Source organism: Chlorocebus sabaeus, chromosome 16, assembly GCF_047675955.1.
Source record: "Chlorocebus sabaeus isolate Y175 chromosome 16, mChlSab1.0.hap1, whole genome shotgun sequence".
Lineage (NCBI taxonomy): Eukaryota > Metazoa > Chordata > Mammalia > Primates > Cercopithecidae > Chlorocebus > Chlorocebus sabaeus.
Genome location: NC_132919.1, coordinates 53,865,468 through 53,882,033, shown reverse-complemented (window position 1 = coordinate 53,882,033; position 16,566 = coordinate 53,865,468). Strand labels below are relative to the sequence as shown.

Genomic DNA, 16,566 nt, shown 5'->3' with positions numbered 1-16,566 from the left:
TTCCGGCCTCCAAAACTGTAAAGGAATATATTTCTGCTGTTTTAAGCCACTCTGTTACAAGATAATCATCTCTTCTCTGAAGGGACCAGAGTGTTTCAGATTTTTCAGATTTTGGAATATGTGCATGATTTTACCAGCATTATTTACCAGTTGAGCATCCCAAATCTGAAAATCTGAAATCCGCAATGTTCCAATGAGCATCATGTCAGCACTCAAAAGATTTTGGATTTGGGAGCACTTCAGATCTTGGATTTTCGGATTTGAGATGCTCAATTTGTACTTCATTGACAGCAACAGGAAACTTACACAGTCAGGAGAGAACTTCTACACATTCAGATGTGTATTGCAATTATTTCCCCAGAAGTTACCTGAGCCAACCGTTTCAGGTGACAGTGGAAGCGGTCATCCCTTTAACAGTGCCATCCCTTTAACTTCATGATAGCATAGATGTACACCTGCCACCAGTCTTAAAAGATGAGACTTAGAGCCATCTGCCCTTTTTTTTTTTTTTTGGAGACAGAGTTCCGCTCTTGTCACCTAGGCTGGAGTACAATGGCGCGGTCTTGGCTCACTGCAACCTCTATCTCCCAGGTTCAAGCGATTCTCCTGCCTCAGCCTCCCATGTAGCTGGGATTACAGGCATGTGCCAACACACCTGGCTAATGTTTGTATGTTTAGTAGAGATGGGTTTTCACCATGTTACCCAGGCTGATCTCAAATTCCTGACCTCACGATCCGCCCATCCCGGCCTCCCAAACTGCTGGGAACACAGGAGCGAGCCACCGCGCCCGGCCCTGACTTTCTTTCTCACTACTCTCTTTGAGTAACGTTTCAACTTCATTCTACTATTTTTTTATCCTGCATATTCTGCGTTCCCAGCCCATGCAGGTATGAGGCTAATGTAAGGAGGCAGCCATGCAGGGAGAGAATCTACAAAACAGAGACAAAGAGAACTCCTTTCTCCTGCCACCTGGAATTCCTTGAAGCTGAGTACTATCCATGGAAGACAACTTCTCAAAAAATTGTTCAGTGTGGCTATGGCCTGAATCATGTCCTCCCGCCTTCAAATTTCTATGTTGAAGTCCTAACGCCCCGTACCTAAGAATGTAACTGTAAGGGAGATAGGATCTTTAAAACGTTAATAAGGTTAAAATGAGGTCATTAGAGTGGGTCCTAATCCAATATGACTGATGTCCTTATAAGAAAAGGAGATCGGGACACCGACAGGCACAGAGGAAAGACCTCGGCACTTTGGGAGGCCGAGGTGGGTGGATAGCTTGAGCCCTGGAGTTCAAGACCAGCCTGGGCAATATGGCAAAATGCCATCTCTACAAAAAATACAAAAATCAGCCAGGCACGGTGGCGCGCTCCTGTAGTCCCAGCTACCCAGGGGGCTGAGGTGAGAGGATAGCTTGAGCCTAGGAGGTTGAGGCTACAGTGAGCCATGATCGCACCACTGCACTCCAGCCCGGGTGAGACAGTGAGACCTTGTCTCAATAAAAAGACAGACCAGTGAAGCCACAGGGAGATGACGGCCATCTACCAGCCAAGGAGAAAGGCCTCAGAAGAAACCGACCAATCTTGCCAACTATTAGTCTTGGACTTCCAGCCTCCAGAACTGTGAAAAAAATAAATTTCTGCAGTTTAAGCCACCTGGCTTGTTGTATTTTGGCTACGGCAGCCCTAGCAAACACATACAAGTGCCAAATTGCCTCTAGCCTCATGTCACATGAAAGTTTGCTCTGAAATTACTGCCTGGCTTAGAAAATCAGGACTGTGTTTTTTTTTAAAAGGCAGAAGCAGATAAAGTGCTATTTGAGTGCTCCACATTAGGCCAAATAGAACCCTCTTCAGAAGCAGAAGATTCTATAAACTGTACCCACCCTGATAACGTTCCCACGAGCTAGGACACTAACAGTCTCATGCCATCTGCACAGAGCCCTGTCCAACAAGGTATTTCCGCATTGTTTATTTTATTTAATATCCAGATGTGAAAAACCTCCTGGCAGTTATTATTATTGAGCCCTTTGCCCTCCTGCAAAATATTTTTGTGCAGCACATTTTAACTGCTGGTTTGCTTCATTCTCACTATTTACTTATTTATTTATTTATTTATTGAGACAGAGTCTCACTCTGTTGCCCAGGCTGGAGGGCAGTGGCACAATCTCAGCTCACTGCAGCCTCTACCTCCTGGGATTAAGTGATTCTCCTCCTAAGTAGCCTCCCAAGTAGCTGGGATTACAGGCATGTGCTACCATGCCCGGCTAATTTATTTATTTATTTTTTTTAAGTAGAGACAGGGGTTTCACCATGTTGGCCAGACTGGTCTCAAACTCCTGACCTCAGCCTCCCAGCGTGCTGGGATTACAGGTGCATTCTCACACTTTAAATGAAGAAACCCAGGTTACAGGTCTTAGCCCAGAAAGGAGGTAGCAGCCAGGGCCTGCCTATTTTTCAGTTCCTAGATAACTCTTCTTAATTGGGCCAGGACAAGATTTTAAACTCTCCCCTAACCAAGCAGGTACAGGGAAAAAAAATAAATTTAAAAAACTCTAATTGCCAAAACCACATGCCAAGAAATTATATCTTCATGAACTACTGTGAAAATATTCTTTCATTTTTAAAGATCTTACCAATAAAAAGTCAAAATTAATAACATCTCAGAGACTTCCCTAAACACATTATTTTGGAAACCTAGTTATAAACACTTAGTTTCTCCTAGGAGTTACACCTCACTCTCGATCAAATTTAAGATCACTAAATTTGACTGGAAATATCAGTGACAAAAGGAACACGTCCTTCAGGAAGACACGAAAGTTAGAAGATACAGAAAAAGAAAGGTAATAGGAACCGTGAAGCTGTTTAAATAAGTCCTCTTTGCTTCCCTAGGCTTAGGCTATTCCAAGCAGTTTTAGTGCCAAGGAAAATTGGGAGTGGAATCTATGTGGCTGAGCTTATAGCAAGAACCAGCTGCTTCAGAGAAGACATTGCATCCCACACAGCCTGGCTACCCTCCCTAAGTCCCAATCGTTATGTCTAAAAATGCAATCCTCCAGAGGCTAGCCAGTGTGAAAACCCACCTATTGGGTTCACTGCTGAACTAGAGAAGCCGTTCCCAGTCAACAGACAAACTCATAAGCAGTAGTAAAACATGAAGTCAATGGCCAATACCTCCCTGTTCTTTAGTTCATCAAATCTTTTTCCAGAGGCACCTAACGGAGGATGTTTAACAGGGAAAATGAGAGAAAGGGATAATTCCAAATACAAGATTAAAAGAGGACACTGTGATACCTGGAGAAGAGAGACTGTCTTGAGGTGGAAGAAGGGGATCAAAGAGCACCTGAACTCCATCGTATTCCCGAACAGGACAAGCCCTGGGGTTGCTGTTCTGGGGATGCGCACTTGGGAAGCTTAAGCTAGAAAGGAAAATCATCTCCTGCAAGACCATGTCCACAAGAAGACTGCCATGCAGCAAATCAGATGCAGAACCAATAAAGAATTCAAGATTTTAGAGTAGAAAACAAAGACACTTAGCTAATGGCCAGCGACAGCAGTTCTATAATCTATAATCCACTTGACATCAGCTTGGCATCAGTTTCATTTTGCAAAACATGGCTTCAATAATTGCATCAGATCTGCAAGGCTCTGTAGGTAGAATTCTTATTGCCAAGTGAATTTTCCTATAAGAATAGGACATTAAGAGAAAAATCTGTTTCTTACCTGAGTGTTGTACGGCTTACGCTTCCCTGACTTGAGTACCCATTCACTTTTTCCCCCAACACTTCGGAAAGATTTACAGAAAATGTACAGATGGCACTTCACAACTGAATAATCTCCTAAAGTAAATTCACCTCTTGCTCTACCAGAAAATAATGCCTTCGCCTGGTCTTTCCACAGATACACAAAATGATAGGCAATTCTTGTATGCTAATAGACCAATGAAATTCACCAATAATGATAGTGATGACAAAGTTCACTAGTGAAGAGTATCTATAACTGCATCAGACCAATCTGGTTCAACTTTTATGTCACAAAGCTGTGAGCTGCTTTTCAGTTGCCATGGACCCTCAGGTCATATAACCTCAGCATGCCCAGATGAACCAAGTGTAAAACCACAGGGGGAACCTAAGTGCTGGGACAGAGGAGTGGGGCTGAATTAAGAAGCGGACACCACATGACCGGATCCAGGATCCAATCAGCTTGAACTCTGGCATCACCCCATGGCAGGATCCAATCAGATAATGCCTCCTAACATCACCTCATTGCAAGATCCAATCAGATCACACCTCATTACTTATGTTTATAAAACCCAACCCAACCCCTAGCTGAGGGAGAGAGATTTGGGCATTCCTTCCTGTCTCCCTGCCAGTTGACTTGACTCCCAATAAAGCTGTTCTTCTCTCAAAAGCCAGTGCCACGGTATTGGCCTCTGTGTGCGTCGGGCAGCAAGCCCATTGATGTTTGGTAACATTTCAACTTCCTCCCCCAGAACATACTGCATATTTAAATGAGGCAATTAACAATTAGTAAGAGAATCAACTGATTCACTTTTAACTACCTTCTCTTTAGCCTACATAGGATGCTACGAAGAAAAGAAAAAAAGCTCAACTTGACAGCTGAGTGGGGACAACTGAGACAGAGAAGCCCAAGATCTTGAACAACACTGGGGGTATGGAGTCATCTGGGGTGTGATGAAATATAACTTACAGTCCCCTTGCCTTTCAAACACACACACACACACACACACACACACACACACACACTTTGCATAAAATGTCAAGAGGCTCGAGAGCCCTTTGGTACTCATGCATGGAGCCCAGATATAAAGAACTCCTGGCCTGATTTCTAGAATTTACTCAACAATGTAACTGTTCACACAGATGTAGATACTAAAATGCTCTATACCACATTCTTTGTAATAGCAAAGCATCAGAATTAACCTCATGGGCATCCAGAGGGGGCTAATTAGGTAGCATCATGGCCAGCAACAAGAATGGGATGGATCTATGAGAGCCGCAGGAAACAAATACCCAAGGGTGCAAAAACACACAATACAGAACAATGGGTCAGGTGTGATTATATAAACATAATAATTCTGAAAGGATGCACAAGAAACTAGAAACGATGCTTGTGTCTGAGATGGGGGGACTGGACCATAAGGGATTAGAAGGTGGAAGGAAAATTACTTTTAACCGATGTCATTATATTTTTAATTAAAAGAAAGCTAATTGGAGATGGATGGATGGATGGATGGATGGATGGATGGATGGATGGATAGATGGATGGGAGAGAGAATGAAAGAAAGAGAGACTGATAGATTTAAAGGAACTTCTTCTGGTCTACCTAAGTCCCAAAATATCCCCAGCCTTGAGAATAGTTGAAATCAGAAAACATTGCACACTAAGACATAAATAGGAAAGTATCTCATAAATGCTTTTCCCAGCTCAGGCTGCCGTCACTGCTGCCGCTCCTCAGAGCAGCTGAACTCCTCTCCCAGAGTGTGGCCTTTCTAGCTCTTCCTCTGGCCGAACCAATTATGGGACATTACAACAGCAGCACCAATATTATGTTTTAAAGGCTAATGTTATTCACTAAATACCCATTAAACCAATCTCCTTGCTCCATTTACAGCAAGCTTAAGGGCAAATCCAGATGGTACAAATAATGCATATTCAGGCTCCATCTGCATGAAGCCAGTTATCAAATAGCCATTATCAGTGTTGGAGTCCTCAGCTGCCTGACACCCACAGGTGTGCCCAGGTGAGAAGAACAGCAACCTTTCAAGAGATGGCTGGGAGATCATCTTTGTGCTTCCCCAAAAGACTGCATGTGCCTTTGTAGCTGAACAGCTAGCAACGGTTACAAGGGTTGCTTGGTAACCTGGTAACAGGCTGTGCCTAGTGCCTAGTGTTCCGGAGCAGGGGGACAGGATTACATCTCCCTCCCACACACCTCACTCCCCCAACACATAACTCTGGGTTGGCCAAGACCCAGGAGTCCCCAGAGGCTGTTCTGCAGAGCCAACTCCCCTGACCCTGTCCTTGGCTGTGGCTCCACTGGAAAATGTCCATCCAAGGGTTTGCCAATTTTTACCTTTTTTGATTGACAGGCACTGAATTCACTGCACCACCTTCCCCCGACCCCACCAGCCCATGGCCCTGAAGATACAAAAATCAGATAAAGTATGGCCAACTTTTATATCCAAAAGAAGGCTCAGAATCAGGATTGTAAGGTCTTCAAAGGGGCACCCAGGAGCCCAGCACAGTCACGTTAGTGAAAAGAGACAGAAAAGGCCTGTGGCCTTGTGTTCAGGAATCAGCATGAAAAATGACAAGTTTTACTTGAATACAGTGCTCTACTGTGTCACCAGACAGTCCTTGACTATGTTCCAGTAAAAAGAGAAGATGACACCTAAGGCGTTCTGATGAGTAAAAGTGAGAAGTGTGATTGGAGGCAGGAGGGAGATTTGTCGTTCTAACCCTCTATCATTCAAGCTCACATTGGATGAAATTTTTACTTCCTGGTTCCATCCCACATAGGAAGTTGTGGGAGGCAGTGAGGATTAACCCAAGTGGAGAAGACATTTGAGTTCTCCATGAATAATTCATGTGGGACATAATCTGAACACAGATATCGGAGCCCTGGTTGCAGCATAGCTGTAACTTTTGTACATTTGCTCTCCCTAAGGGCTAGAGATCATCTTAGCATAGAGATGGCAAAAAGATCCAATTAAAATGCCAGCATGGAAATGGGAAAGGACTGTTCTCCCTGTAATCACTCCTGTGAACGCAGTGACCGGTCACCAATTTGTTTTTCCTTAATTCGCTCAGGAGAGCGCTCCACATAAGTGAGGAGGGGCCCATTCTCCACAGCATCTTGGCATGGTTTTCGTCCCCAGGGTTTTGCAGGATTAAATGAGGGAACTTCTTACATAAATCCAAAGGGGAAAAAAAGGCATCCAACTCTCCTCATGCTCCTTGGCCCTTAAACTAGCCAAGTGCCCTTAGTAAACAATGAGGGGCAAGAAGGAGAGGGTCTGACCGTGAGGTTGGAAAACAATCTATTGCATTCCTTCAACGACTTCTCAAAGGGCAACAGCCCACTCTGCGTCTCTCCCCACTGAGCTTCAGTAATTGCTATCTGATTCCTCTTGAGGGACGCGTTCCCTCTAACTCTGAGAAAAGGCATGACTATGCTGTCAGCATCTTTAGCTTTTCTGGCTCCAAATTGAATCAGTGAGATAAACATCCACAGTTGGCCGGGTGCAGTGGCTCATGCCTGTAATTCCAGCACTTCGGGAAGCCAAGGCGGGCAAATCTCCTGAAGTCAGGAGTTCAAGACCAGCCTGGCCAAATTGGTAAAACAGCATCTCTACTAAAAGTACAAAAAATTAGCCATGTGTGGACCTGTAGTCCCAGCTACTTGGGAAGCAGAGGCAGGAGAATCCCTTGAACCGGAAAGGTGGAGGTTGCAGTGAGCCGAGATCGCGGCCACTGCACTCCAGCCTGAGCGACAGAGCAAGACTCCGTCTCGAAAAAGAAAAAAAAAAAAAATCCACAGCAGTCTCCCCAGGTAAATCAAAAAGATGTAAATTACAACACAAATGAAAAGGAGTATTCAGAGTTCAAGCCCCATCACCATCAGAGTGACCCCTCTGTCCACCTGTGCAAGTTGAAAACATGATCAAAAGGTACCATTACCTCCTGTAGACTAAGCATGTGGTTTGGACAACAAATGAGAAATGAAGGTTCTGGGCCAGATGCCAGTTTAGCTCCAGGCAGTCGTAGGGTGAGTGATTCAGCGGGACAGGACAGTGCCTGGCATTTCTCTCACTATTCATCCTACCACCAGCCCCCACGTCCATATTGCCTGACTCAGCTCAGCGTCTGCAGCAAAGAGCTTGCCTGAAAGAAGCCCAGCTCTACCTATCCGGATGGAAAGTTCACTCTCAGGGAAGAGCAGCGCGGGACCCTCAGGATCAGACTTCTTCTTCATCAACGTAGCGCCGAAGTTCAGTGCCAGGGCCGTCTGGGGGTCTTCCGCTGCACCCTGAAACAAGAAGCGGTCACATCACTATAGCACCACTACTATGTGAATTCCCCAGATGCTCCTGGCTCATGGGCACCGAGGCAACTTGCCAATCTCTACCAAGACCACCACAGCTGAGCCAGTCCTCCGGCCAACCCAGTGGCCAGGCCAAGCTGTGTCTTCAGGAAGATGACAAACTTTCTAGGTATAGGACTTCAGTGGTTACAAAAAAAGAAAAAACAACACGATCTAAAAAGTCAGTGCTGATCCTAAAAATGGGGAAAATACATACCAGGAAAGATTGGGGCTCAAACACCAAAACCCCACTGCAAGCATCATTGCCGCACACACACAAAACCCCACTGCAAGCGTCGTCACCGCCAGGCAAATGAGCAAAGAAGTTGGTTCCTGATCTATCAAAAGAAGTCCGTATGGCAGGTTCACATGAATGGCAGCCTCAGTACAGGAACCATGGTCAACTTACTTAGGAATTCACCATCTCCACATCTTCACGTGTCTTATGAGATCAAAAGAGGAGATCCAAACAAAAGCATCTCAAAGGAAGGAAGCACTGCGAGTTGCAGAGAATGCACACATATTTAGAGTTAATCCAGAAGACCTTAAAACAATCATGTCATTCTTCTGCTTTATCCTAAGTAGTTAAGCACTGATCAGTTTGACCGTTTCTCATTAACCAGGTAAAATCGTCCACTTGATCCTCACGTTTATTTGACAAATATTAATTAACTGCCAACTCTGTGGCTATTTAGTGAACGAGACACAGTCTCTTCTGAAGCCTGTGTTCCGCTTAGGAGTAAATAAATGAACCCATAATGGGGTGGTAAGCTTCTCTTCCAAAGGCATCTTCTGGAAGCCCCAAGCCCGCTGACCACTTACAGATGCACAGGATCTCAACAGGAACAACGAGGCAGAGGACAGACTCAACCAACTATACAAGCACCTCCACTTTCACCCAAATGCCTCAAAGCTAAGGGAAGGGAGGCAGAATCATCTCAATCGGCAAAAAATAGTAGATATTTCTTGAAAACTAGGTGTCTCTGTCCGTTCAGGCTGCCATAAAATACAATACTATCAACTGGGCAGCTTTTTGTTTTGTTTTGTTTTGTTTTTTGACAGAGTTTCACTCTGGAGTGCAGTGGTGCGATCTCAGCTCACAGCAACCTCCACCCCATCGTATTCAAGCGATTCTCCTGCATCAGCCTCCTGAGTAGCTGGGATTACAGGCGCTCACCACCACGCCCGGCTAATCTTTGAGTTTTTAGTGGAGATAGGGTTTCACCATGTTGGCCAGGCTGGTCTCAAACTCCTGACCTCAAGTGATCCATCTGCCTCGGCCTCCCAAAGTGCTGGGATTACAGGCGTGAGCCACTGCGCCCAGCCAGCTTTTAAACAACAGAAATGTATCACAGTTACTGAAGGCAGCAAATTCCAATCGAGGTACCAGCAGAGTCAGTGACTGGTGAGAGCCTGCTTCTTGCTTCACGACGGCACAGGCTAACTATGGAAGGGCAACGGGTCTCTTTCACACGTCTTTTATTACGGCAATAATCCCACTCATGAGGGTTCTATCCCCTTAATCCAATGATCACCCAAAAGTCCCGCCTCCTAATACAATCACTGTAGCGGTTAGGATTTCAACATAGGCATCCTGAGGGGACGCAAACGTTTTCAGGCCACAGCACCAAGCAAAAATAGGTCCAAACAAATAGAAGTTTTCGTTTAAAATATGTGTCTCTAATACAGGAGAGGAGAGAGCTTATAATCTAATCACATAAATGCATCCATTTATTTAAAAAAAATACTAAAACAATTTTCTTGGATTAGTTCCTTTCGTGAAGGAATCTCACAAAAGGGATACCAGGCTGCTGTGACTGACACGCACACACACACACATCTTTTTTCATTGTCATGATCAGAGTTAAGAGAACCTAATGATTCAGAACTTTTATTTCATTATCTGCTTCCAACCAAATGTTGAAAATGAACGCACAAGCCCTTCCTCCCATCTGTTCTCATTTGTCTAGACATCACTATTGTCATCATTTATTTGCAATGTCCTCTATGAACATCCTTTAAGAAAGGTGCCAACACCCCCATTTAACTTTGTCTAAACTAAACCCCCAAAAAAGCCTCCTGCCCCTCTTTGAGCTACCCTTGTACAAGTTTTCAGGCCCCTTTGGGCATCCACCTCTTCTGTCACATAGAGGCAGCTGCCCTGCAGTATCACGGTCAAGGTAGACCCACAGATGGCCAGAATCCTGGGAACAGAGAGGCTTTGGGAAAGCCAGTCTCTGCCTCTTCAGAAACCCCCCTCCCTAACCCTGCTGACACCTGGTGTCTGTGTGATACGCCACAGGCCATGGAGTCACAGCTCTGTTTGTTTATATGCTTTAATTATTTCTAATTCTACATCTCCTGCTGACATCCGAGGAATCACTGCAGCAATAAAAGATATGTTTCACTATAGTATGTCAGCTGATTTTCCTTCCTTTGTCTTCTTTCTTTTTATAATGTGATTGATGCGTAACTGGGGGAAGGAATAGAAGGAGAACCATTTCATTACCGCAGAAATGCCACAGCATTAATACGCTTTAAGCTGCAACTGTGTATTTGATTGAAGCCCGTCTGATAAGGTGCAGCTTGCAGAGACCCTGGTTTTCATTTAGAACATTTGCTTTCGATTATGTGATTTTTGTTCCCTGCAACCCAGAGGACATTGAGCACTGGGCATTTTGGAATGTCATAACTGGGGGGCTGAGGATGCTGCTGGTATCTCTAGTGGGTAGAGACCATGGATGCTAAGAAACATCCAACAATGCATAGGACAGCCCCCGCAACAGAGAATGAGCCAGGGCCAGGCACAGTGGCTCATGCCTATAATCCCAGCACTTCTGGAGGCCAAGGCAGGAGGATCACTTGAGCCCAGGAGTTCGAGACCAGCCTGGGCAACATAGTGAGGCCCCATTTCTTAAAAAAAAAAAAATTAGCCAGGTATGATGGCACATGCCTGTAGTCCCAAGCTACCTGGGAGGCTGCAGCAGGAGGACTGCTTAAGCCCAGGAAGGTGAGGCCGCAGTGGGCCAAGATTGCACTACTGCACTCCAGACTGGGCAACAGAGAGTGACCTTGTCGGGAAAAAAAAAAAAAAAAAAAAAAAAAAAAAAGCCAGCAAAATGTCTACAGTGCTGAGCTTAAGATACCTGCTTTAGAAATAATTCGGATGATCAATCAGGACGCCACAGCTCCCTGTAATGCTGGAAACTCACATACCCTCTTTTTACTGTAAAGAGAAGACTTTTGCTAGTTTCTCTAGGAAGACTCCCCGCCCACCTTCATGCATTCCATAAATTTCTATTAAGCGTCAACTCTGTATCAGAGCGGCTCCGGGTACTGGCAATTCAAAAAAGCCATGTCTCCTATCCTCAGGAATCCTACATTCTCCTCCAAGAGACAGATAATAAACCCATCATCATAAACTAAAAAATAAGAGCGCCAGGCAGTGATAATGCCAAAAGCAAAATAAGCCATATCTGTAATTCACAGCCATCCCAGAACATTGCCTGGCACAAACCAGAACCCAGCCCATATAATACAGGCTGGGTTCTGGTTTGTGCCAGGCAATGTTCCAAGCATTTTACATGTACTAGCCCATTATTAACTGTAAAGATGGAGCGTTCCTTTAGGGAAGACGCCATGAGAGGTCTTTGTGGGAAGATGGTATTTGTTCTTCCCTTATTTTCAGGTCTTTGCCCAAACACTGACTCCCTCTCCCCCTCCAACTCTTTTCGCCTTTCTATCAATCTTTGCTCTGTGGGTTGCATTGCTTTATTTCAGTGTTTTAGGGGCAGGGAGAGGGGCACTAAGAAAATCCCACCCTAACTTCACTTAGAAGCTGCCCTTTTAAAAGCTAGACAGAGATCCAGTGTCTCCACCTGTACCCACTCCCACCTGTACCCCCTCCTTCCCCCATGTGCTCCATCCAACATTTAGCCTTCAGAACAACCAGGGTCAGCTATGCGGCATGGGAGCCGCAGAGAGTATCTCCGGAGTAACGCCAAGGACAGCTCCTTCGCTATCTCCACACCTGGCAACACCTCCACGCGCCTCTGATCCCAGGCACTGGCCTCCCAGAGCTCCTTTTAAACACCTTTCCAGGATTCTCAACATTCCCCCAGCTCTCAATTATTGATAGGGAAGAGGAATACATCCCTCTGAATTTCAAGAAGCAGCGTGGAGGGAAATGCCAAGCTCTGCTTTGCTAGCTTTATCATCGCGTCCCTGGTGGTGGGGGAAACTCAGAAGTCCTGCTGTGGCAAAGTGGCTCTCAACCTGCTGAGCTGACACGCCACTGCCTCCCCGCACCTCACCATGCAGCCCCATCTGCTCACTGGGCATGGGGACTGCAGGCGGGGGGAACTGGAGCTCTTTACCAGGAAGCCTTAAATAAATACAGCCTTGGCCTGTGCAGGAGGAACCATGGTCCTCAGGGAGAAATTCCTTCTCTACATCCCTCTCTTCTTTACTTGATACTGTTCTTTACATTTCTGGTTTGGTTTGGTTTGATTTGGTTTTCATCTCTGCAATGCCTTTCTATCCACGTTACCTTGCTCAATCCTCGTAGCCCTGCAAGGTTGGCAAAGTGCGAGCATGATCCTTCTTAGGGCAAACACGTGACCATGGCAAGCTGTTCTTGACTTTCCACAGCAGCCCTGACAGTCTGCTCTGCTGCCCATCAGAGGGTCAGTGAGTCACTCTTTCCGGTCTCCACAACACACAGTGCTTCAGGTAGGCCTCCAGGGCTCTGAATAGTTCAAGTGTGCTATGTCACCTCGCAGCTCCCAAATGTCAAGTGTCAAATACAAGGGCTCTTTCTCCAGCTGCAAGGTCACCCCCTCTCCTTCTCCATTGTTCCCTCTCCTGAGTCCCTTTCCCTGTCCTTCTTCCCGCATCCCCATCCACTCCAAATCCAGCTTGGTACCAAGAGCAGGGCGTGGGCCAATGGAGGCACGAGGTACCACCCACCCACCACCCAGGACCACGGAGCTTGAGACTCCCGTCCTCTTAGGATGAAATTATCATAATGATTCTTCTTCTTGGTGTGGGGCCAATCCCTGGTTCAGAAAAAACAGCGCAACTTCCACCCACTTTGGAAAGGCCATGCAGAAAGGCAGGAGCTGGAGAAGAAGGATAGCACTTTCCAGAAAAAAAAAAAAAAAAAGAGAGGAAGTAGAGAGAAAGGAAAAGAAAGATGATGAAATAATGTGAAGGAGGAGAGGCAGGCAGGAGGTAGGGAAGCAGCCCTGCAATATGCCTTACATTAAACCAAAAAGGCTTCACAAAACAATACATACATCTCCTTCGAGAAATAAAATCCTGGCGCTGTGCAGTGTCGCCTGCTGTCCCAGGCAGGAGAGCAACTGCTGGTGGCTGATGGCTCCAGATTCCCCCAAAAGAAACAAGTCACCTGAGAAACCGAAGGGACACAGCTGTCTGCATATTAAGTCTACAAGGGTGAACTAAGGCCCCCCTCTGCAAAGCACATCAGGTGTCCTAGCACTACAGACCCTGCAGCCCTCAAAACTTGCTGCAAGCAGCTTGGTGCATCTGCTCCAAGTCCCAGTCCCAACCTTCAATAGGTCTTAAGTCCCATCACCTCCTCTCTGGCTCTTCCTCTCTGGGGTGAGTCATTGCTACTAACAACCGTATCCGAGGATGGCAAAGCAGAGCAACGTGTGATGCTTGCCAGCGTCTGGGAGGCAAACCTGACCTCCGCCAAACCCGCACACACCTTCTATCACATGGATTCAGGATCAGGGAGCTCTGCTCATTTTTTTCTGAGGTTTCATTCAACAAGGGCTGTGATGGCCCTGTACTTCACTGGCCCATGGAGGGCAGTCTCTTCATTTTTTTAAATTCTGCATTTGTTATTTTTATTTTTGAGAGACGGAGTCTCACTCTGTTGCTCAGGCTAGAGTGCAGTGGTGTGATCTTGGCTCACTGCAACCTCTGACTCCCTAATTAAAGTGATTCTCCTGTCTCAGCCTCCCAGGTAGCTGGGATTACAGGTGCCTGCCACCATGCCTGGCTAATATTTGTATTTTTAGTAGAGACGGGGTTTCACCATGTTAGCCAGGCTGGTCTCAAACTCCTGACCTCAACTGATCTGAGGGAGGCAGTCTCTTTAATTGAAGCTTGTCAACAAGTCAGAGCTCCCTGAGGAAGGGCCAGGGGCAAGGTCAGGGGATTAACTGGTGCCCCCTGCCAGCCACAGCTACATGGAGGCCAAGAGTTACACGCCAGTGGAGAAGGGTACAGGGATCTCAAGAGGAACCACCCTAGGGACTCGGGACGTGTGACTGCCAGGGAAGGGGCTGGCGGGTGGCCTGCCTGGGGCCCAGCATAGGCGCTGCCTCCTCCCATTCCCCAGCCTCTGCCTCCTGCCATCCTCACTTAACCCCAGACACACAAGGCAACATTCAATAATTGATGCTGTTTTTATTACTGAGAAGTTGCCATAATAATGACACTCGTAACACAATCTTTTAAATTATTCCACATAATGGAAAAAAAATTAAATGTCGCCCCTGATCAACAGTCAGAATATGGATGGTGCTTACATAACAGATGACCTTCTCTCCTCGGGAGCCCGGCAGTAGGCGGCTGCCCAGGGCCAGGCTGGCTCCCGGTGATGAGCAGCCAGCTAAGAAGCAAACAGGGACACGGGGTGGCACAGACACTGGGGCAGAGGGTGCAGTCCTGCCTCGGGTATCAGGCAGGTCGCTGTTGTCTTCTTTGCCCTGGTTAACCTATATAGTCAGGGATCATGGGTCACAGTCAGAATCCCTAAAGACAAGGAGGATCACAGCTTAAGTACTTGGGCCCTCCTGGTTTTTTAATGCAATTCTTGCCTTGTCCAAAGCATTAGGATTATACCTCTAACTTGGCTTCAGTTCATTCCTCTTATAGCAATAATGCTACATCCAATCAGTGGACAGCAAGGCAGGTTTTCAAGCTTTGAATTATTCTATACTTGAGGTTTTTAAATCTTGGCCAAAGAAGCCTGAGCTCCCTCCTCCAGGAAGCCTTCCTAGATTTACCCAACCTAGTATGGATCAAATGCCCTCCCTTCCATCCTCCCCTGGCACCTGAATAGGCTTTAACTTTTCAGTTTTTTTGTTTTTTTGTTTTTTTTTCTTGAAACAGTCTTGTTCTGTCGCCCAAGATGGAGTGCAGTGGTACAATCTCGGCTCACTGCAACCTCTGTCTCACAGGTTCAAGCAATTCTCCTGCCTCAGCCTCTCGAGTAGTTGAGACAACAAGTGTGCAACACCATGTCTGGCTAATTTTTTTTTTTTTTTTAAAGTAGAGATGAGGTTTCACCATGTTGGCCAAGCTGGTCTAACACTCCTGACCTCAAGTGATCCATTCTCCGCGGCCTCCCAAAGTGCTGGGATTACAGGTGTGAGCCACCGCACCCAGCTGACTTTTCAGTTTTCTTAACTATCGCAAAGCCATGAGGCTCAAAATGGCAGCTGTGTCTCGCGGCCCTACTGTCAGCGCCCAGCACATGGTCTGTGTTCAATAATTCAACTAATTTACCTGAATGAACTAAATGACAGAGGCTCCAAAATAAGTGGAAAATATTGCATAATACAGAACATACCAATCTAGGGTAACCACAAGTGGTTAGGCCCTGAGAAAAGAGAGGATTGGCGCAGAGAGGGGAAGAAAAGGCTTAAAAGAATTAAAGATGTTCTCGCTAATGCCAAAAAGCGTGAGGTTCCATCCACCCCTGCTGTCTATCCTCTTGATGATTAAGATAATCAATATCAGCCCTGCGACCACATGAGGACGGGTAGACATCTGTCCTGTGACTCTCCACTGAAAGCTTCCATCTCCATCCCCCTTTCTGGCAGAAATAGAGTGGGACAGCCTAGCTCACTCCCTTTTAAGGTAAGATCTTTCCACCCTGAAGCCCATGATCCCTCCAACACCATATCTTCCAGCTTCCTCCCCATCTCCTTCATGACCTTACCATGAAGCTTCACAATGGTGGAAGTTAATTACGAACTTCTAGCTACATTTAAGCTACATAAGTACGCCATTACTCAAACTATCTTGTATGAGACAAAACCTTTTCCAAGTCCTGATGCCAAAGTTCTATTCATAATCAAGCATATTTACCCACATAAAAACAGATTTTAAAGCATCACACAGCTCTGCAGACATACAGTTCTATGAGAATCTGCAGAGAGCCCTCCAGTAGCCATTCCAGTAAGCAGCCCTGAGCTTGTATTCCAAAGAGCTAGGGCTCCTACTAGCACAGCTGACAGAGAGATAGGGCTTGGCAGAGTTTTCCAAAGTATTAATGCTTTTTCTTTTAGCTCAAAGATATCATTTTCCTTAAAACAGTAATAGAAATCTGAAGGAACACAAGTAACTGAAGTATAATGAAGTATTTCTTTTCTAATCCTCAATGATGATCCAACACTCTTAATCTAATCCTAGACTTAGTCC

The 16,566-nt window shown here is 45.9% G+C and overlaps 1 protein-coding gene across 15 annotated transcripts in view; it reads right to left on the bottom strand.

Moving 5' to 3' along the window:
• The window catches only part of SLC39A11 (solute carrier family 39 member 11), a 563,219-nt gene that overhangs the window by 305,487 nt on the left and 241,166 nt on the right, over positions 1–16,566 (bottom strand). For 13 of the 15 annotated variants that reach the window (XM_073005074.1, XM_037993737.2, XM_037993738.2 and 10 more), the window contains one exon: positions 7,905–8,049. In XM_073005074.1, the coding sequence (XP_072861175.1) occupies positions 7,905–8,049 (145 nt within the window). The remainder of the gene's footprint in view (positions 1–7,904; positions 8,050–16,566) is intronic. The other 2 variants (XM_073005076.1, XM_008011930.3) reach the window with 1 other exon arrangement.